Source organism: Artemia sp. Qi Xiang Cuo, chromosome 18 (assembly GCF_049724085.1).
Source record: "Artemia sp. Qi Xiang Cuo chromosome 18, ASM4972408v1, whole genome shotgun sequence".
NCBI classification, from domain to species: Eukaryota; Metazoa; Arthropoda; class Branchiopoda; order Anostraca; family Artemiidae; genus Artemia; species Artemia sp. Qi Xiang Cuo.
The window spans coordinates 12,830,886-12,854,972 of NC_142811.1; the positions used below are offsets into that span (position 1 = coordinate 12,830,886).

At 36.0% G+C, this 24,087-nt stretch overlaps 1 protein-coding gene across 1 annotated transcript in view; it reads left to right on the top strand.

Annotated features, from left to right (window-relative positions):
• LOC148941216 (neuroligin-1-like) overlaps positions 1-24,087 on the top strand; it is a 284,000-nt gene that overhangs the window by 198,237 nt on the left and 61,676 nt on the right. The window contains exon 7 of the mRNA XM_089104121.1: positions 8,810-8,896. Within this exon, the coding sequence (XP_088960247.1) occupies positions 8,810-8,896 (87 nt within the window). The remainder of the gene's footprint in view (positions 1-8,809; positions 8,897-24,087) is intronic.

Here is a 24,087-nt window from a genome sequence, read left to right on the forward strand (position 1 = left end):
TGCCAGGGGTGGTTACCAATTTTACTGTTAAAACGGGAAATCTGATTTTCAATTATGAGAGTGGGATCTGCCAGTTTATACCTATTAATGAGGTATGTGTTACGTGTCCAGGGGGGAGTCTTAAAGGTACTTAGCATATTTAAAAAATATTGCTCGAAGTTTCTGTTTAGTGGCGCATGGAAATGTTCACCAAAAAGGGCTCAGGTATAAAAAATGGGGCAATGCTAGTGCAGTATACAGCCGAGCAAGGATAAACCGGTTGAAGCTGAACTTCGTTGCAACCAATCTGCTGTATGCAAAACCGGTACGCTTTTCGAGATGTTGAATTAATAGCTGTCGTGTGTGTCTCAGCGTTTTACCAATCGGTAGTCCAAGATAAATGATGTGATCTGCTGGCTTAATACTTGTCTGTCCAAGGTCTATGGTAGGCGGGACTTGGTTTTCGGGCCAATTAAACAGTAATACCTCTGATTTTGCAGCGTTAAATTCTAGGCCTATCGCAGCATATTGCTTATGAAAAATAGCAAAATTGCATTCGATGCCACCAATATTCCGGCTCATATTTAAAATATCGTCAGCATAACACAGAAGAGAAAGGTCAATACCATCCAGAACACACGTTATTTGGTAATTTTCCTGTGCTGGAAGAACACTGTTATTAAAAGCCGGGGCAGAAGTAGGAGCACCTTGCCGGGCGCCTTTTCGTACTGGGACGGTTGGGTAAATTTCCCTTATATTCATCTCGGGCGAAACAACTTTTATTTGTGCCTGGAGGCTTTCATACATGTCCTTTAATGGCATTATGACATCTCGTTGGACGCCTCTCTTTCCCATTTCTAGAATAATTTGGTCGTGGATAAGGGAATCAAACGCACGCTTGACATCATGAATACCAATCGCGACCGACTCCCCTGAGCTAAAATATATATATATATATATAAAATATATATATATATATATATATATATATATATATATATATATATATATATATATATATATATATATATATATATATATATATAAAATATATATATATATATATATATATATATACATATATATATATATACAAAATATATATATATATATATATATATATATATATATATATATATATATATATATATATATATATATATATAAAAAAAAAAAAAAAAACACACACACACACACACACACACACACAGAGAGAGATATATATATATATATATATATATATATATATATATATATATATATATATATATATATATATATATATATATATATATATATATATATATATATATATATATATATATATATATATATATATATATATATATATATATATATATATATATATATATATATATATATATATAGAGAGAGAGAGAAAAAAAAAGAGAGAGAGAGAGAGAGATATATATATATATATATATATATATATATATATATATATATATATATATATATATATATATATATATATATATATATATATATATATATATATATATATATATATATATATATATATATATATATATATATATATATATATATATAAGTGTGTGTCACCTTTCAATAACAATTCGTTATGCTACAACTATTTCAAGGAATGAAAGACGATTGTAATACTCAGTTATCCATCTTCAGTATTTTCAAACAGTTCGTGGTAACGAACTGCAAGGAAGGAGCGACTCGGCTCAATTGTAACCGAAACACTAAAAAACAAATATTGGTATCAAAACGAGTTGATACCAATAGATACATAAAAAGAATTATATTTTTATGCTGATTTCAAATATATAAGTTTCGTCAAGTTTAGTTTTACCCATCAAAAGTTACCCGGCTAAGAAAATTTGCCTTATTTTCGAAAAAAGGGGGAAACACCCCCTAAAAGTCATAGAAATTTAATGACAATCACACCATCAGATTCAGCGTATCAGAGAACCTTACAATAGTAGTTTCTAGCTCCTATCTGCAAAAATGTGGAATTTGTATTTTTTGCCAGAAGAAAAATCCCGGATGCGTATTTATTTGTTGTTATTTTTTTCCCAGGGTAGATTGTATTGACCCACTGGTCCTAGAATATCGCAGGAGGGCTTCTTCAAAGGGAAATTAAAAGTTCTAGTGCCCTTTTTAAGGGACCAAAAAATGGAGGGCAACTAGGCCCCCTCTCACGTTAATTTTTTCCCAAAGTCACCCAATAAAAAAATTTAGACAGCCATTTTGTTCAGCATGGTCGAAACATATAATAACTATGTATTTGAGGATGTAAAGAACTATGTCTTTGAGGTGGTAACGAATTGTAAGTAAGGAGCGATGCTGTTCAATAGTAACAGAAACAATAACAAACAGAGTCTTGATGACAATGGATACATAAAAATAATGGAATTTTGATACTTATTCGAATATATAAAATTCATGAAACTTAACGTTACCCAACAAAGTTACGAGCCTGAGAATATTTGCCCAATTTTTGAAAAGTGGAGGAACACCCTAAGAAAATTAGGTGATCTTAAGAAAAATCTCACCATCGGATTTAGCATAGAAGAGAACCCTACTGTAGAGGTTTCAACCTCCTCCATACAAAAATGTGGAATTTTGAATTTTGCCAGAAGAAAAATCACGGATGCGTGTTTCTCTGTCTCTCTTTCTGTCTCTTTCTGTCTGTTTTTCCCTCTAAGACCTCTTTTTGTCACTAATGAAAAAAGTCTACTACTACTAGCAGCTTCATTGCTACACCACCTGAGTCAAATGCCTAGTCATAATCAATAAAGCAGTATGACTAAGCAGTAAAGACTAAAAAAGTATGATGATTGAAGCCTACATAGCTACTAATGTGACTCTTATTCCTTTTATTAAAAGGAGGTTTAAACCTCTTAAGAGCTTTCCTTACTTTTTTTTGTATTCCCAGGGGCAATGGTAGGGAACCAGTGATCCTAGAAGATTCGGAGAGGGCTCATTTGATCAGATATTAAAAGTTTTAATGTTCTTTTTAAGTGACTAAAAGTGTTGGAGGGCAGCTAACCCGATCACACACCCATTGTTGACCCTAAGGCCTCTGATCAAAGTTTTGATATAGCTATTTTAATAAGCTTAGTCAAAAGATTTTATAACTATGTCTTTGAGGATGACTTGCCCCCCAAAATCACCGGAGTAAGCTAGAGTAAGGTTCACCGGAGTAAGGGCAGTAAGCTAAGAACTTGCCCATTGTTTACATATAGTATTTGTTAGTGCTAAGTATACAGAGATTTTTTTTTTTGGGGGGGGGCGAAATATTAAAGCTTAAAACGAACGAAAATTATTGCGTATATGAGACAGGTTGCCTTCTCCTCAACACCTCGTTCCTTTCACTAAAGTTTTCTTTATAATATTCAAAAAAAGGTTTTTATTCTAATTAAACGGCCTTGTGTTTTAGGAGTCATTTTTAAATAATTGGATCGAAATTTCTGTTCGTTTTAAGTTCTAATATTACTCCTTAATTTCATTTGGTAAAATTTGTGTGTTTTTTTTTATATTAATTCATAATCAAAACGAATTTAAGTCATTGCATAGTTATTGAGTGCAATTACAGCGTAAAATAGAAAGGTTAGAGGTATTCTTGTCAATCATAGGCAGCGCGATAGCACTGCCTAAGTAAAGAACGATGTGGGCACAATGTATTATTTATTTTTGTTTTTTCTTCTTTTTCTTCTCCATACCCGGGCACTTCGTATCGAAGGAGTTGTAGTAGAAACTTCGAAAAGGGCTCATTCGATTGAAAATTAGAGTGGCCAGTGCCCTTTTTAATAGTCGAAAGTGACTCGAGGGCAACTAGGCCCCCCCCGCCCCTTATACCCCCAAACACATCCAATCAAAATTTTTAGATAGCCATTTTGTTCAGCGTAGTTGATTTCCCGATAGAAAGTATCTTTTTGAGGAGGACACTCCCCCAAAACCCTCGGGGCAAGGGTTTTAAGTTTTGCCCTTGGCCATATAAGGTTTTTATAGAAGGCATTGTCGTAGAAACTTCAAAAAAGGCTCATTCGATTGGAAATTCAAAGGCCTAGTGCCCTTTTTAATAGTAAAAAGTGATTGGACGGCAAATAGCCCCCCCCCCCCCCAACGCCCATCATTCCCTTAAACGTATCCAATCAAAATTTTGAGATAGCCATTTTGTTCAGCATAGTTGATTTCCAGATAGAAAATATCTTTTTGAGAAGGACACTTCCCCACAACCCTCGGGGCAAGGGTTGTAAGTCATGCCCTGGGGGCATATAAGGTTTTTACAGAAGGCGTTGTCATAGAAACTTCAAAAAAGGTTCATTCAATTGGAAATTCGAAGGGCTAGTGCCCTTTTTGATAGTCGAAAGTGCTTGGAGGGCAACTAGCCCCCCCCCCACGCCCATCATTCCACCAAACACATCCAATCAAAATTTTGAGATAGCTATTTTGTTCAGCGTAGTTGACTACCAGATAGAAAATATCTTTTCGAGGAGGACACTCCCCCACGACCCTCGGGGCAAGGGTTTTAAGTCATGCCCTGGGGGCATATAAAGTTTTTAAAGAAGGCGTTGTCGTAGAAACTTCGAAACAGGCTCATTCGATTGGAAATTCAAAGGGCTACTGCCCTTTTTAATAGTCGAAAGTGGTTGGAGGGCAACTAGCCCCCCCCCCAGCGCCCAACCTTACCCCAAACACATCCAATCAAAATCTTGAGATAGCCATTTTGATCAGCGTAGTTGATTTCCGGATAGAAAGTATCTTTTTGAGGAGGACACTCCCCCAAAACCCTCGGGGCAAGGGTTTTAAGTTTTGCCCTTGGCCATATAAGGTTTTTATAGAAGGCATTGTCGTAGAAACTTCAAAACAGGCTCATTCGATTGGAAATTCAAAGGCCGAGTGCCCTTTTTAATAGTAAAAAGTGATTGGAAGGCAACTAGCCCCCCCCCCCAACGCCCATCATTCCCTTAAACGTATCCAATCAAAATTTTGAGATAGCCATTTTGTTCAGCGTAGTTGATTTCCAGATATAAAATATCTTTTTGAGGAGGACAATCCCCCAAAACCCTCGGGGCAAGGGTTTTAAGCTATAACCTGGGGGCATATACGGTTTTGATAGAAGACGTTGTCGTAGAAACTTCAAAAAAGGTTCATTCAATTGGAAATTCGAAGGGCTAGTGCCCTTTTTGATAGTCGAAAGTGCTTGGAGGGCAACTAGCCCCCCCCCCCACGCCCATCATTCCACCAAACACAACCAATCAAAATTTTGAGATAGCTATTTTGTTCAGCTTAGTTGACTACCAGATAGAAAATATCTTTTCGAGGAGGACACTCCCCTACGACCCTCGGGGCAAGGGTTATAAGTCATGCCCTGGGGGCATATAATATTTTTATAGAAGGCGTTGTCGTAGAAACTTCAAAAAGGCTCATTCAATTGGTAATTCAAAGGGCTAGTACACTTTTTAATAGTCGAAAATGGTTGGAGGGCACCTAGCCCCCCCCCCCCCCAGCGCCCAACATTTCCCCAAACACATCCAATCAAAATCTTGAGATAGCCATTTTGATCAGCGTAGTTGATTTCCACATAGAGAATATCTTTTTGAGAAGGACACTCCCCCACAACCCTCGGGGCAAGGGTTTTAAGTTATGCCCTGGGGGCATATAAGGTTTTTATAGAAGGTGTTATCTTAGAAACTTCAAAAAGGCTGATTCGATTGGAAATTCAAAGGGCTAGTGCTCTTTTTAATAGTCGAAAGCGATTGGAAGGTAACTAGCCCCCCCCCCCCCCCACGACCACCTTTTCCCCAAACACATCCAATCAAAATTTTGAGATAGCCATTTTGTTCAGCGTAGCTGATTTCCAGATAGAAAATATCTTTTTTAGGAGGAAACTCCCCCACAACCCTCAAGGCAAGGGTATTAAGTTATGCCCTGGGGGCATATAAGGTTTTTATAGAAGGCGTTGTCGTAGAAACTTTTAAAAAGGCTCATTCGATTGGAAATGCAAAGGGCTAGTGCTCTTTTTAATAGTTGAAAGTGATTGGAAGGTAAATAACCCCCCCCCCCACGACCACCTTTTCCCCAAACACATCCAATCAAAATTTTGACGTAGCCATTTTGTTTAGTGTAGTTGATTTCCAGATAGAAAATAGTTTTTGAGGAGGACACTCCCATACAACCCTCGGGGCAAGGGTTTTAAGTTATGCCCTGGGGGCATATAAGGTTTTTATAGAAGGCGTTGTCGTAGAAACTTCTAAAAAGACTCATTCGATTGCAAATTCAAAGCGCTAGTGCCCTTTTTAATAGTCGAAAGTGATTGGAGGGCAACTAGCCCCCCCATGCCCATCATTCCTCCAAACACATCCAATAAAATTTTGAGATAGCCATTTTGTTCAGCGTAGTTGCTTTCCAGATAGAAAATATCTTTTTGAGGAGGACACTCCTCCACAACCCTCGAGACAAGGTTTGTAAGTTATGCCCTGGGGGCATATAAGGTTTTTATGCAAGGTGTTGTCGTAGAAACTTCAAAAAAGGCTCATTGTATTGTAAATTCAAAGGGCTAGTGGCCTTTTTAATAGTCGAAAGTGATTGGAGGGCAACAAACCCCCCTCTTACGCCCACCTTTTCCCCAAATACATCCAATCAAAATTTTGAGATAGCCACATTATTCAACTTAGTGTCAGTTTCTTGAAATCTGGTTTTCAAAGATGAAAACCCACCCAAAGACCTCAGGACAAGGGTTGTAAGTTAAGACCTAGGGGAATATAAAGTTTTTACATAACGCATTGTCGTAGAAACTACAAAAACGGCTCATTCGATTAGAAATTGAAATGGCTAGTGCCCTTTTCAATAGTTGAAAGTAATTGGAACGCAACTGGCACCCCTTTCACGCCCATCATTTCCCCAAGCACATCCAATCAAAATTTTGAGATAGCGATTTTGTTCCATGTAGTTAAAGTTCAGGAAATTATACCTTTGAGCAGGACACTCCCCTCACAATCTCCAGGGCAAGGGTTATAAGTTATGCCCTGGGGGTATGTAAGTTTTTTATTGAAATGTTTGTCGTAGAAACTTGAAAAAGGGCTCATTCTATTTGAAATTCAAAGGTCTAGTGCCCTCTTTAATAGTCGAAAGTGATTTGAGGGCAACTAGCCCCCCTATCTCGCCCACCTTTTCCCCAAACATATCCAATGAAAAATTTTAGGTAGCCTTTTTTTTCAGGGTTGTGGATTTCCAGATAGAAATTATGTTTATGAGGAGGACACTCCCCACCGACCTCAGGGCAAGGGTTGTAAGTTATGCCCTGTGGGCATATAAGGTTTTTATAGAACGTGTCGTCGTAAAAACTTCAAAAAGGGCTCATTCGATTGGAAATTGAAATGGCTAGTGCCCTTTTTAATAGTCAAAAGTGATTGGATGGCAACTAACACCCCTTCCACACCCACCATTTCCCCAAACATATCTAATCGAAATTTTTATATAGCCATTTTGTTCCACGCAGTTAAAGTTCAGGAAATAATATTCAGGAATAATACAAATGAATTTGCATTGTCAGTTTAATATACATATACTGATATTTAGTAATCAAAATGTTAATATTATTTGATTTATTAAAGTTATAAAAATAAAAACATTTGTATTTTTTTTCAGTCAAGTGTAAATAATGTTCTGGCCTTGGGAAGGCATAGGGGTTTTGAGCCCAACTTATGTTAATTTATACCCGTTTTGAGTTTGACTCGCTTATTTATTGTAATTTCTGTTCGTTTTGGGTTTCATTTATTTATCGATGCAGATTTGTGGTAGTTTCTTGCTTGGTAGATTATTTGATTTTATTTTTGCTCATTTTTTATTTAATGGAGTTCTTTACTTTTCTTTGAAAAACTTATTTTGTTGAAAAAGTTTTTTTAATCGATACATTAAAAGTCCATCCTGTAAAACAGAATTTAAAAGAGCTTTAATTTCTTATTAGATCCCTCCTTGCAAGACTTGAGGCTGCATTAATAGCTTTTAAAAGATTCTCTTACCTTCGACTTATTTTCAGATATTTCACATTTATTACCTTCTAAGGGTAATCTATTGTACTTTTGCGTATTGCGGGACAAGACATGAACGCCACATTCAGAAGACTCCTTATGGTTGACTCCCCTCGGTGGCAGTCTTGTGTCAGCTCTTCGACAAACCGGATCCACCAGCTCTCTCCTCTTTTGTCAAACCTTCAAAACCTGACTTATTTTATATCAGCTAATCATCGTGACTTATTTTAGGACAACACTTTGAATTTGTAGACATGTGGTATCATGGTATTGTGTAGACAAACTAGCATAGTTTGCTTTCTGCACAATAGATTTTCCAAAACTCCCTGCCCCCCCCCCCCTCCCACTAGATTTTTAAGCGGATATTTAGATTATAAATTTGAGATATGATGGTTCAAGCTTAAACTTTGAAATTTAATCCTAACGATTGTTGTACGAAAGAATTGTTTGGGTGTTTTTTTTTTTCAAAAAATATGTTTGTTTCAAACATCACAATCTTTTGTTAATGCTCACTCTATTTTGTTAATTGGTTTTCATTTACCCAAAAATGGCCAAAATATGGAATTTTTTGCGGTTCTTAATAGCTTTAATTAAACTATTAATACATGTTTTTTGAATTTGAGATTTGAATCAAATCAATGACACTTTTTGCTGTAAAAGCAGTTGAAAAAACGTTTGCTGTTGGAGCTAAGAAAATCAGATACATAAGCAAACTCTGCAATAGAAGGCTTACTGCTGCAATATGTTTAGATTTCAGCACCAAGAAATCTACTTTTTAAATGTTTATACTACTTTCTATTTAGGCATAAAGCCAAAGGCGAAAAGCTATTACCGATCTCATCGACTTGCACTATGGTTATCCTTGATACCAGAGTTACATCGGCCATCAGGTATGTTTCATTATTTAATTTTTATTCTCTTAAGGGCTGGGCATACGTAGCTGATTTCGGGAACCGATTTCAGCATCAGTGGACGAACGATAGTGGTAAGAAAAATTGGTTGAAAAAAAAAAATTTATTGCGCGAGATTTTCAAAACAAAAAAATCATGGACATAAATAGTCAAGTGGAGTTTATTAATAGTTGCATAATTGATCTGAGCTTAATTATTAGTTTAGCTCTCAGCTCAGTAGCGGGCTCTTTCACCACAGACATCTCTGGCTGACTGTTTATTTGTATCCCTATTTTAATGTGATGATCATGATGGAAATCTGCGCTGATTTGTAAATCGGCGCCTAAAACTAGAAAAATTTTTCAAGCTCAAATCGACGCTGATTTCTTTTAAAATCGGCGCTGATTTGGAAATCAGTTCCCGAAATCAGCTATGTGTGCCCAGCCCTTTAGACTGTAACTTTAATAAAAAAAAAATTGATTGTAGCTTTTATGTCCACAATTAGTCATAATTTGACGCATCAAGTAAATAATAAGAATGAATTCTCTACTGTTAAGTCTTTTGTTGATAAACTTTAACATTTAGACATTTTTGAAATGCATAAAATATCTTTATTGAAGATAGCTTTAATTCAAGGACTTTTCTTTCTTTATTGAAATTATAGAAATAGCAGAACATTGCTCAATAAAAACCTTGCCGTGATGAAAAATTTAATAAGCATATCTTCCCAAGGGAAAGCTTGTGAAATTCTTTATAAAACAACAGAAATATGCTTGATTCCTCAATTAGAAAGAAATTATTATCCAATAACAAAACAAAAACAAGCACAAAATAAACTGTTCATAAAAAGAGCCAGTAAACTTTACGGGCTCCGCCGTATTCCCCTTAGAAAATACCCCTCTCCCTGATAAAAATTCCCGCCCGAAAACTCTCCCACTGAAAATCCCTCCCGCGGAATATCTTCCCAGAAATCCCTTCTCCCGACAATTCCCCCTGGAAAATTCTCCCCACTTGTAAAAGCAAGCAACTAAGGGGAAATTAAGTCAAACAGAAAGTATTAATAAAAAATAGATTCTGAAATATTCTACAAATATTCTAAGACACATGTGGAATATATTTTTTTAGCTTTATCTCACTTTAAGGGCGGGCTACAGCGACAAAGTTTCCCAGTTCCCCAAAAGGGATCTATCCATGATGAGTGTGATGTTCTTAAGAAATATTGTGAGACTTATTTATACAAGGCTTGTATACATAGGTTGATAGGAGGTTTAGCCTACAGAACGGTTTTAATGTCGATTTTTAAATCTTTTCTCTATTTTATTTCAAACATTCATATGTAGCTATAAATTCTCTTTTTAGAAACTAACGAAATACAATAATTTCCTAATAATTTACATATCCTAATTAGTTAATTTTGTAGCAAAATTTATATCACATTGCCAATATTTAAATTTTTCTGTCATCCCATTATCAGCAGATCATGTGTAATCCTATCTAATAATGCTAAGTTCAGACGCACGTAGTTTGGACTAACTTCTTGAGAGCCCTTCACTCTCAAAAGAAAAAATTTCAATTTCAATTTCTTGATTTTTGGAAAAATTTCAAGGTGAATTTGACAGAATTCAAAGTATCAGTAACGTCGAAATAAAAACAGTTCCGCCTCTTGGAGCCATCTTCTGTCTAGTTATTAAATAAAAAAACAAGTTTTTTTAACTGAAAGTAAGGAACGACGTTGAAACTTAAAACGAACAGAAATTATTCCGTATATGAAAGGGGCTGTCCCCTCCTCAACGCCTCGCTCTTTACGCTAAAGTTTTTTTATTGTTTAAAAAAATATAGTTGTTAGAAAGTCAAAATTTAGCGTAAAGAGCGAGGCGGTGTGGAGGGGACAGCCCCCTTAATATACAGAAAAATTTATTTTCTTTTTCAGTTTTTACGTCGTTCCTTACTTTCAGTTAAAAAAAAACTTGTTTTTTTTTTATTTAATTTTTGAACGTTTTTGAATTAATGCAGGTTTTGATTTTGGCTCCCCGTACATGAATAATTAAAACAAAATTTGCATATTATAATTGGTTAAATGGCTTTCTCGAAACTTTTTTAATTTTATTTACGAACGTTTTTATTAGTAATAAATATACGTAACTTAGAATTAACTTACGTAACGAACTTCTATATTCATAAATTTTTATCACGTATATTAGAGGGTTCGCCCCCTAGTCAATACCCTGCTCTTTAAACTATGTTCGAATTTTTTCCAGTTCTTTAAAAATGACCTCTTAATCACAATCAGTTGATCAGTTGAAAAACTTGTTTTTTTTTATTTAATTCCTGATCTTTTTCTTTAATAATGCTGGGAAATCCGGCGCCCCCTTCATAGCAATGTCCCTTCCCCCATGAAAACTTCCTTCATGGAAAGATCCTTCCATATAGCCCCCGACCCTCTCCTTCCCCCACCTACCAGAAAAAATCTCCTCTGAAAAAGTCTGTATACATCCCAATAACCAATACTATATGTTAACATTGAGTAAAGTTAATAACTTTCAGCCCTCCACCTGGGGACTTTGGAGGATCAAGACATCCTAAAAGACTTTTTATCATATTTTCGACTATGCTGAACAAAATGGCGATCTCAAAATTTTGATCGGGTGACTTTGGGAAAAAAATGAGTGTGGGAGGGGGCCTAGTTGCCCTCCATTTTTTTGGTCACTTAAAAAGGGCACTAGAACTTTTAATTTCTGTTCCAATGAGCCCTCCTACGATATTCTAGGATGACTGGGTCGATACAATCACCCCTGGGGAAAAAAAAACAAACAAACAAACAAACAAACAAATAAACACGCATCCGTGATCTTTCTTCTGGCAGAAAATGGAAAATTCCACATTTTTGTAGATAGGAGCTTGAAACCTCTACAGTAGGGTTCTCTGATACGCTGAATATGATGGTGTGATTTTCATTAACGTTCTATAACTTTTAGGGGGTCTTTCCCCCTTTTTTCGAAAATCAGCCAAATTTTCTCAGGCACGTAACTTTTGATGGGTTAGATTAAACTTAATGAAACTTATATATTTGAAATCAGAATTAAAATCTGATTCTTTTGATGTATCTATTGGTATCAAAATCCCGTTTTTTAGAGTTTCGGTTACCATTGTGCCGGGTCGCTACTTTCTTACAGTTCGTTACCACGAACTGTTTGATACCTGATGACGGTGATTTTTTTTTTTTTTTTTTGGTTGTTTCGAAATTGTGAACTTTTTATGGCACTACCACATTTTGTCTATTAGCCACGTTGAGAATTGGGAATGCATAAGCGAAATTCATTAGTTAAGTTTTACAACGCTTTTGTCAGTAAAAAAAAAATTTTTTTATTTCAACTTCACTGTCCATGGTACTTCAAAGAAATATCTCTCTATATCTTAACAATACGTTTTTTGCATTTATATTAAAAACGAAAAAAAATCCCCCCCCCCCTGAATCCTATGTTTTCGTTAATTGATGAATCGGATCCTGCGTATTTCCAGATACTGTTGCGTTTATCCTATTTCAATTTATTCCTATTCCCAACTGATTGCCAATTAATTTCTTCAGCCACCCAAATAGGCTCAATCCAGACCTGCTTTAATTTACTTTTGGAAATAGTTCAGGTATAATTTCATTAAAAGGAAGTTATCAGTATATGCAAATTTTTAATATGAAAATAGTTTACTGTTTTGAAAGTAATTTATTAGAGTATCCACAAAGACAAGATTACTACGGTATCCTATACTTTCATGTTAAGAAGTATCCTTTAATTTCATTGGTTTGCTTTTGTGACGTCAGTCCACTGTATACAAATAATAGATAATAATTATATTATTTATATACAGTGCGTCAGTCATTACACTGATGTAAGAAAATCCCATTATTGCTTGCCTTAAAATCATTTTGCGAGACTCAGCGTAAACCGACCGTCACAAAGACAAAGGGCTCATTAGTAAATTATTACAGGGGACTAGTTTGAATTCAAAATTTGATTGGAATGATAATGAAATTTTTAGCCCCTTTTGTAAGCAAGCTTGTCAATCAAAACGGGTAGCACCACAGGGAACTCTCAAAGCTGCCAAAATGTTCAACTGATGTTTCCTTTGAGATAATTTTCAGCGTTTTCCTTGCAGGTGTGCTAGAAAGTTTTAGTGATGTAAATTTTATTAAAATTGAATATCTCTATCTCAGGAGAAGTTAAATGGCCTTTCTAAGATTTCGATGGAAGTAGTTGTCTGCTTTTAGTTTTCTGTCATTTAACCCAATCTCTTATACAAGTTTTACGGGCTATGGTAAAACTGCACGATCGATTCTTAATAGCTTGGCCACACAAGCTAAGAAATTTTATGATGAATGAGATAATTTGAACCTTTAACGTATCAGGTAATTCTTTAGGCGTACTTCTGAAAGCCAAATAAACCCGCCATTTTATATCTGTTACTGCTATTTAAAATTTCGAGCCACTAAAAAGACTGCCAAACCTGATTGATTCTTTTCTATCAAATTCTGAGCCAGTGGAAAGAATGAAGAGCTTCGAGTCACAACATTCTTTACTGCTGAACTCTGTTTCTCTGTGGTATGTACATAATAGGCATTGTCTTTAGCCAGTTTAGAACTTTGCATAGAAAAACTGTTTTTTAAACTCGATAAACAACATGCTTTTATTCGGATCATAGCCCGACGATTTATATTTTAAAACTTTACACGATGAAATTATTATAAAAACTCTTAGTGCCCAAGAGAAATAAACTTTTTTTCCCTTTCGTCCTTAGTAATTACTAAGTTTCTCCAGATAGTTATCTCAGTCTTCCATAGACTTGTGTGCCATGATTAGTGTCTGGCTAAGTTTGGAAAAGTATTAAGCTGAAGGGATTACTGTAAAAGTCCAATCAAGTCTTGGTAGGGATAGAGGTGATTAAGGGACTGCATCTGAAAATGGATATACAGAACTTTGGCTTTGACTATATAAAACAGGCATATCTTGTAATACTTCCAAATTGGATTTTCCGTGTCTTCAAACCTTTGTAGAGACCAGAAAAATATAAGAAAGTGGGAAGATAAGTTTCTATTACAGTAATAACAGTCTAAAATGTCAATCTTCGTTGCCAAACCTCCTTGAAATGTTGCCTCAACTTTAACCTATGGATCACAGTTATAGAGCAGTAAGTTCAACTATATGTAATGATGCCTAAATGGTGAATTGTGAAAATGGTGTCTAAGTGGTGAAGGGGGTATGCTCCGCTTCACGTTTGACATTTGTCAAATTACAGACCTCGAGATATTAGTCTCTATTAGAAAGTCTATTTTTCTGTCCTTCTCTTGCCATCAAGCCTTTTAATAGCTGCTAACAACTCACTGGGGGACCAAGCCGCCTGGGGCCAACACAGATACGCACGCTCTTCCTCCATCCCAATCAATTCAAAGCTCCCTCTTTGCACTCTCTTAGGAAGTTCCCATTTTCCTTAAATCTTTCCTTGCGACTCGAATCTTTCCTTTGAAGAGCCCCAAAGGAATATTTGGAAGTGGGAAGATAAGTTTCTACGTTGCCAGAGTCCCTTGAAGTGACACCTCAACCTTGACCTAAAGGTCACAATGCAATAAATTTTACGGTGACAAACTTTTATATTCGGTTTCATATTTGATATTTGATATTATATTTGATATGTTTCGCGTTTGCCATCAAATTAAATGACTGTAGAAATGAGATATCTTGCCAAAACAAATATAAAACAGTTAAGCTTTAGGGTGGTTTTAAGGGTTCTCTGTATCTATTATTTGCGATTCAATAACCAAAACTAGTACACCGGACCTAACTTCCCACAAAGCTGAGATCCAACTACCATTTCTGTTATAGTCTTCATGACAAAATTTTGGCACAAACTCCCTCTGCAAAGACTGGATCGGGCACATAGTTCAAAAAGGAACAAAGTGACACAGAACTCTCAAAACTTAATCAGCTTCTTTTGAGTTCGTCAAATTATTTTTGCACATATCTTCACTGCAATCCTTTAAACAACCTCCCAATCCCCATAGATATAGGATTTGGATCAAAAAAATTAATAGTAAAGTGCAAGCTCTTATATCTCATGAAATTTGAGTGAAATAAAATAATTTTATCTTGAAAATAACGGGAAAACACGAATTTAAGGTTCTTCTCCCTCCATATAACTAAGATAGGGTACAAATCCCAAAAACCCACAGCTACAAGTACTGCCTTTATTTCACACTAAGTTTGGTTAAGAGCAGACGGTCTGTTCCAGGAGATGCTGTGATAACAAGAATATAGGGAGTCCTTGGCTAGAATGGGCATGGATCCCCAAAGATATGACTACGACTCTTTTACTTATCCCCATCCAAGTTTGCTTTAATTTTGGGGTTTGGGCTTGGGATTGGAACCAAGAAAGGCATAAGTTAAAAACTTGTTCTCAGTTTCAGCCAGCTTTTGCTGAATCCTGGTGATCCATTCTGATAGAGATCTGGATTACAGGAATACCATTTCCAATCCTTTTCTATATAGGGGTGGTTTACACCTGGAGAAGGCATGAGTAGGATATTACTTTTTACTTAGTTTACATAGTTGAATGGTAATTGAATAGACAGTTCTGGTAGATACTGTGACGACTAAGCTTAGGGATCCCCTCCTTGTGTATCAGAGGTTAAAAAAACTTTTTGAAGGTAAAGAAATGAAAAAGCAGGAAAGTTCAGAAAGGCGGTGGTGATATCCGTCTCAGGACTCTTCAGCCAGGAAGTACAAGAGGGGCTAGGAGGAAGGAGGGGAAGGAGGCTAGTCATCTAGTGTTTATAAGAACTAGATTATGTTTGTTATTGCTGAACTTCCCTCTATATAAAATTCGTTGAACAAAACTATATGTGTTGAGTAAACCCACAACTAGCATATTTGCTTTTATTTCCCTCTAAGTTTCTTTAAGATCTGACAACACTCTCAAGTAAATATCGTGCTGACAGGAACTCAGGGACCACCTCCAGCGCAGAAGGCAGATTAGTTAAATCATAGGCAGCGCGCCAACGCTGCCTAAGTAAAGAACGATGTGGGCACAATGTGTTTTTTTTGTTATTTCTCTATACCCGGGCACTTCGTAATGAAGGAGTTGTCGTAGAAACTTCGAAAAGGGCTCATGCGATTGGAAATTGGAGTGGCTAGTGCCCTTTTTAATAGTCGAAAGTGATTGGAGGGCAACTACCCCCACAACCCTCAGGGCAAGGATTATAAGTTATGCCCTGGGGGCATATAAGGTTTTTATTAAAATCTTTGTCGTTGAAACTTCAAAAAGGGTTCATTCGATTGGAAATTCAAAGGAGTAGTGCCGTTTTTCATAGTCGAAATTCATTTTAGGGCAACAAATCCCCCTCTCACGCCCACCATTTCCCCAAACACATCCAATCAAAATTTTGAGATAGCGATTTTATTCAACGTAGTTGAAAGTTTTGGAAATTAGGTCTTTAAGGATGACAACCCCTACCCCCAGAGCCCTCAGGGCAAGGTTGGAAGGTATGCCCGGGGGTCATATAAAGTTTTTATTGAAAGCGTTGTCGTAGAAACTTCAAAGAGGCTCATTCAATTGGAAATTGAAAGGGCAAGTGCCATTTTTAATGGTTGAAAGTGATTGGATAGCGACTAACGGCCCTCTCACACCCACCATTTTCCCAACACATCGAATAAAAAATTTTAAATATCCATTTTGTTCAACGTAGTTGAAAGTTCTGGAAATTAGGTCTTTTAGGATGATACCCCCCTCAGAGCCCTCAGTGCAAGGGTTGTAAGTTATGCCCTGGGGCATATAAAGTTGTTATTGAAAGCGCTGTCGTAGAAACTCCAAAAGAGCTCATTCAAATGGAAATTTAAAGGGCTAGGGCCTTTTTTAAAAGTTGAAAATGATTGGATAGCGACTAACGCCCCTCACACGCCCACCATTTTCCAAAACACATCCAATCAAAATTTTGAGAGATCCATTTTGTTCAACGTAGTTGAACGTTCGGGAGATTAGGTCTTTTAGGATGATAACCCCCTCAGAGCCCTCAGTGCAAGGGTTGTAAGTTTTGCCCTGGGGGCATATAAGGTTGATATAGAAAGTTGTTGCATAAATTATAGGCAGCGTGATCGCAATGCCTAAGAAAAGAACGGGGATACTCGAGAAAGAGACGAAAAACGGGGACTAAGTAAAGAGGAGGACACTCCCCCAGAGTCCACAGGGCAAGGGTTTTAAGTTATGCCCTGGGGGCATATAAGAACGATGTTGGCAAAATGTATCATTTATTAGTTTTTTTTTCCTTTAGAGCAGGGAACTTCATATCGAACAAGTGGTCGTAGAAACTTCGAAAAGCGGTCATTCAATTGGAAATTGGAGTGGCTTCTGCCCTTTTTAATAGTCGAAAGTGATTGGAAGTTGACTAACACCCCTTACACGCCCACCATTTCCCAAAACACATCCAATAAAAATTTTGAGATAGCCACTTTGTTCAGCGTAGTTGATTTCCAGATAGAAATTATGTTTTTGAGGACAGTCCCCCGTAGGGCAAGCCCTTAGGGTAAGGGTTGTAAGTTGTGCCCTGAGGGCATATAAGGTATTTTATAGAAGGTGGTGTCGTAGAAACTTTAAAAAAGGCTCATTCGATTGGAAATTCAAAGGGCTAGTGCCCTTTTAAATAGTCAAAAGTGATTAGAGGGTAACTAAATCGCCTCTCACGCCCACCTTTTCCCCAGACACATCTAATAAAAACTTCCACGATCACCATTTCCCCAAACCAAAAAAAAAATTCCCCAAACCATTTCCAAAAAATAAAAAAGAATGAGCATTGTCAGTTTAATATACATATACTGATATTTAGTAATCAAGATGTTAATATTATTTGATTTATTAAAGTTATAAAAGTAAAAACATTTATATTTTTCAGTAAATTGCAAATTTTCTTCTGATTTAGGGAAGGCATAGGGGTTTTGAGACCAACTTATGTTAATTTTTGCTCGTTTTGAGTTTGACTCGGTTAATTATTGTAATTTCTGTTCGTTTTGGGTATCATTTATTTATCGATGCTGATTTGTGGTAGTTTCACGCCTTGTAGATTATTTTATTTTATTTTTGCTCATTTTGTGTTTAGTGGAGCTCTTTACTTTTCTTTGAAAAACAGATTTTTTGGAAATTTTTTTTTTAATTAATAGTTTGAAAAGGCAAAACAAGGAAACTTAGTAATGGAGATGAATAAGGATCCAGCATTTCGCAAGGGTCACCAAACATCAAATTTCTCTTACTTCCACCCGCATCTGACAAAGGTATGAAAAAATTCTGTGGTAGACATTTTGGCAATAATAAATTGAATACCCTTTTCACTACCCTCCACCACAGAATTAGGATCTGATCCCAAACACGAAAATGGTTATTAGGATTCACATCCCAGATAATTTGGCTAAGACATCTACTCTTACTTTGCTGAAGATTTTATTGAGATCACGTACACAGTCTTATTCAGCCTTAGCAGTTGTGATGGCAAAAACGTAGAGATCCCTCCCCCTAAAAAGACTGGGATCGATATTACCTCACAAAAAACTGCCTTGGGTTCTTGCTCTTGCTTCTGATGACGTTTAGCTGAGAGCCCATAAATTATTTTGCTAGAAGTCCCAATGAAAAAAATTAGTATTCCCTCCACTTTCGTTCCTCGGAAAATTTGGGGTCTTTTCGTTTACCTTTTCGTAAAAGGTAAAGCCTCACAATTTAAATCTCTTCTGGTAGACTTCTCAGCGACAAGACATTCTTGCTCCTTTCCCCTCCTTTGCAGGGGCGGGAGTGTTTCTGGACTTCCAAGAAACACCACTAGAAAATTTACTCAAAATTTTTGCCAAGTCAGGCTGCAACCTGACATACATTTCTGGTAAATGTACCGACTACAAGAATTTAGAAGCCCTTTCGTCTCTTCCCTACCGTGAAGATTTCGAACCAAGTCATAAAATTATTCATCAGACATAGATAGTGTTCAAAAGCTGTTTACAAAACGTGTTTACAGATCGTGTTCAAAAACTTAATAGGTACAACTAGTACGCTATTTTTTTAGTTCCTATTATTTTTTTTCTGAGTTCCTACAAATATTTCTAACATACGAGCTGATGGAAAAATTCTTGAAAAAATACCTGTCTTCCCTCACCATGATTTTAATCACAGCTGGACCTATTTCAGTCATTTTTAGGCCAAACTTTTATGGAGGCGAATTATTGGGAAATTGAGACATTCAGAACTGTCGAAAAGGCAATTATAACACAAGCAAAAAAGTAAATTTCTGCAACTAGGTTGCAAGTTAGGTTGCAACCTGACATCCACTTCTGGTAAATGTTCCAACTACAAGAATTTAGAAGTCTTTTCCTCTCTTACCTACCGCGAATATTTTGAACCAAGTCATAACCAGCAAAACACATAACTAGGATTCACACAAAGTTTGATTGAAGTTCAACAACTGTTTCTGGAAGATTCTTTCAAGACGATAGTCCAGGAACTCACCTTCCCCTCTCTTTACAGATCGTTTCGTGAAACCTAATAGGTACAACTTGTACGCTAAGCTTTTAGTTCCTATTAATTTCTGTCTGAGTTCCTATAAATACTTCTAACATATGAGCTGCTGAATTTTTTCTTCTTTTTATTAACCAATCCTCCACCATGATTTTGATCGCAGCCGGACCTGTTTCAGTCGCGTTTGGGCCAAAACTTTCTATGGAAGCAAATTGTTGAAAAACTGTGACAATTAGAACTGTCGAAGGGATAATTCTAACTCAAGCAAAAGTGGGCAAATTTGGATATCAAGATCCCATTTTTCTCAAATTTCTGCCTTGAATGCTACAAAGATATAGATTATCGATCAGATCATTTAGAACAAATCAGTTCTCGATCTACACCAGCCTGACATTTCGTAATCTTTAAAAAATTGACTTTATGTAAAGCTATAAAGTTTCGTTTTTTCTCCTTCATAAGACTAGGAAAAAAAAGATCCCCAAAAAGTTAGTAAACATGTAGCCTGAGTTTGTAAAATTTCCAAACTTATGAGAAAGGTTTTTTCTCCACTCCAGTATCTCTTATCTGAAAAAAAAGTCTACAGTGTGCCGTTTATAACGGCACATTATATTAAATTAAATTGTTTTACCACGAAACGGATCACTATCCATCCCTGATACAAAAAAAAGATAAAAATAATCACTGATTATTGGTTTAATTTTTTGTTACCAGTTGCGGCTTGATGCAATGATGTTCATATTGCTTATGTTTGTTTCAGTATTTAGGAGCCTAAAAAAAAGAAAGATGTCGCGTACCTGCAGTGCAGTGTATAATTGAGTTTTTCTTTCTCGTTTTTGTAATTTGTTCTAAGAGCTGATTTAGATCTTAGCTCCTGCGTTCGTCACTAAATCATGTATAGCTGCTAAGTTTATATGTAATTCGTCTTCTTCTTCTTTTACGTTTATTGCTCCGCCTTTTCCTTTTTTTGTATCACGGGTTTTCCAATAAATAATAATAATAATAATAATAATAAGAAAGGATAAAAAAACGATATACAAAGAAAAATATTTACGAAAGAAGTTTTTCTTGCTCAGAATTATTTTTTTTGGGCTAGATGTTTTTCTTCGGCCGCCAAAGGCCTAGCACCTTAAGTCCTTGCATATGTACATTTTTTTACGAGCCTGGAAAATAGGCTTTAGGCTTCGGTCAACAAGCTACGATGCATTAAATAAAAACTACTATTCACAATAGACTTGATATATTTCTAGCTAAAATAAATCGCCGATATTTGATATCAGTTAATGTATAATGAACGACAATATTGAAATAAAATCTGATTTTTGAATCGGTTAACTATAAACTTACACAACCATTTTTATCTTTAAAAATTAAAAAAATCCTGGAACTCAATTAAAAAAAAACTCCATATGTAAATTAATTTTTTTTTTTTTGGCAGTAGCCTATATGGTGCGGCATTAAAGGCAATGCGAGTGGAAAATATGCAAAATATCAGATAAAAATATACAACATCCGATACCTTGAAAAGGTGTAGCTATCTTGTGTAGATGTCTTGGGAAACCAAAAAATTATTAACGTTTGATTTTTATGTACAAAAATCATTGTCAAAATTAACTAATTTAGTTCCACTTATTTATTTTCATGGTTGTTTCCTAGTGCAATTAGGCCTAGGATGCATCTAAGGGGTAAAACATGTTTTTATTTTGATGGCCTTTGTAATTTAAAGCGACTTTTAGCCTCGATTGAGCCTTAGAAAGATTTATCAGTATGATTCAAATCACCCTTAGTGCTGTATTAGCTAGTGGTACTTTTAACTTGTTTCATATACAAAGGCCCTGAGGTTAGGAAGAACAACTTTAATACCCATGTTGACGGCAATTTTCTCGTTTGTAGTAGAGAAAGCTTGTTAGCCTCGCTCATGGGACATTTCTGTAGCAGTGCCTCTTTTTAAGAAAGGTAATAGGAAGTTACACGAAAATTTTAGGTCTATCTTTATGGGGAATGCGTGTTAAGTAACTTGTTTTGTAAGGTTCTGGAATATAGGCTAAGAGATTGGTTAGATAAGGAGGAAATACTTAGCCCGATGCAAGCGGGATTCAGATTGACATTTAGCACTGTTGACTATATTTTTACTTTGGATGTATTGAGAAAGAAATATGCTAGAGGAAAAAAGGTCGGCTATTCGTAGCCTTTTTAGACCTGAAAAGTGCTTTTGATTTGGTAAATAGGAGGTTGTTAATCGAAAGTCTGTTAGAAATAGGCTTGCCGTCTTGCTTTGTAGCAACAATAGCAGATATGTATCGGAGGGTGAAATTTCTTGTGAAGGTTATGAGAAATTTTTCTAAGTTGGTTACGTCTCATGTGGGTGTGAAACAAGGATATACTTTATCGCCTACGCTTTTCTCCTTATTTGTAAATGATTTGTAAAATCATTTATTGGTAAAAAATTGTAAAAAATATTCCTTATTTGTAAAAAATAAAGGAGCCTCTTATGTATCTTTGGATTGGTTTAGGCTATCATGCATATTATTCGCGGATGATATAGCTCTAGTGGCGGATAGCAGAGATAATGTTCAGAAGCACGTAGATATAATAAAAATTATTTAGAAAAGAACGAGTTAGAGTTCAACGCTAAGAAATCAGTAGTATTAGTATTAAGGAGTAAAAGAGATGTTGATTCAGAGGTTCATTTTAATTTTGGAGGAAAGGTCTTAGAAGTTAAAGAAGAATTTGTTTATTTGGGTGTTAAGTTCAGTGCATTAAGGGGGATGTCTAGGCATGTAGAAGATTGTAATTTAAGATGTAATAGGCTAATAAATTTGCTTTTGAGAAGTAATTTTGTTTTTGAGGAATCAGCTAGCTGACATGAGGATCCAGAAAAGAGTTTTCCAGACAAAAGTAGCTTCTAGTCTACATTGGGGCTCTGAGGTTTGGGGTTTTGCTAAAGCAGCTAAGCTAGAAGTAGTTCAGCTAAGATATTTTAAGAAACTTTTAGGCTTGAAGGGTTCATTTAGTTCAGTGACACTGAAAGGGGATTTGGGGCTTTTCTCTTTAAGGAGTGTTAGATTGGTTAGAATGGTAAAATTGTGGGAGAAGATAATTAGGCTACCTAGAGTTCGGCTTCTTAAGCCAGCTTGTTTGGGGAGCTTGAAGGACGGTAGACGTGATTCATGGTCAAATCAGGTCAAGAAAATATAGGACCTTTGTGGACATTTGGAGATGTTGAATGAAGGAAAAGGTCTTATAGGTGATACAGTTTCAGCATGGCGGGAAGTCCAGCGAACTCTAAATTACCAAGAAATCCAAAAGCGACAAGATCACAAGTACCAATCATGTCTTTAAGGTTTTACACCCAAGCCAAAGACGGTTGAAGGGGGGGGGGGAGGTTTATTTTAAATTTGGGTCGAATAAAGAGGATTTGAAGAATTTGTTGTTGATAAGAGGGGATAGTTTGGATTTAGGTGAGAGAAGGAAATGTTTGGAAAAGTTTAGACTGGCGGCTGGTCCTTATTTTTTCCCAATGTGCGGAAGTGTGAATGAGAACTTATATCATTTTGTATCCGAGTGTGAAAAGCTGTCTGAGTGCGGAATGAATGTTTTGGACGAGTGCTTGGGAGTGAATGCAGGTTAATTGAGTGGATGGCTAAGAGCAACGCATGTGCTACTAAACAGTTGTGTCAGTTTCTTCCCTTAGGGATTCATCATAGGTAATAATGTTGCAAGAGATTGCTTGTTACGGTTTTTTGGAATTAAATTTTAATATTATTAGTGATTGTCGGTTGAAATGTTCAACTTAGAGTGTGTTTCTTTTTTGTCGTTTTGTTGTTCTTTTTTCTTTTTAGATTTTTATTATCTCAAGTTGTATTTTAATCCTGAGCTTTGTTTGTAGACTGTATTATGTGTTGCTATGGCTCTCAGGCTTTTTGCAATAAATCTTATCTTATAAAACTACTAAAATTCAAGTGTTTTTAATTCAGGTGAAGGGATGCGTTTACATATTTATTAAGGCCATGTGAGGCCCCTTGACAATATGTTTGAAATCCTTTCTTAATAGTTCGTTGCACGAGAAATGTGGGTCCAATTAATTCTTCTTCTTTTTTAATAATCGGATACGCACCGAGGGAGATCTAGAGAGAATCAACTGTTTTTTAAAACCATAGACCGCAACTGATGAAAATTTCGGGGGAGAAGAAATGTATTTTTCAATATCTAGATTGGCAAAGTTGCCGCTCTTTGAACTTTTCATTGAAATTAGCCCCCAAGAGAGGTATTTCTGAAAATCTACGAGGGTGCACAAAATTTAGTGGGCAGATCCCCCCCCCCTAAGTGACGTCAGTGATTGTGCACTTTACACCCACTGTTTGGTCTGACACCTCGGCTGATGTCTTACGTGACCGGGTAGGGAATTTTCTATTACAAGATTTGAGATGGAATTTAGCACCATGTTTATTCAGGGCAAATTTTAAAAAATTCCTTGCGAAGAAAGTTTACGATCTTTTTTTCTATTTCTCAAGTATATCAAACAGTTTGTTGTAACTAATTGTAAGTAAGGAGCGACCCGGGTCAATAGTAAACGAAACTCTTAAAAACGAATATCAATAGATATACCACTAGATATATCAAAAGAATAGGCTTTTTATGGTGATTTCAAATATATAAAT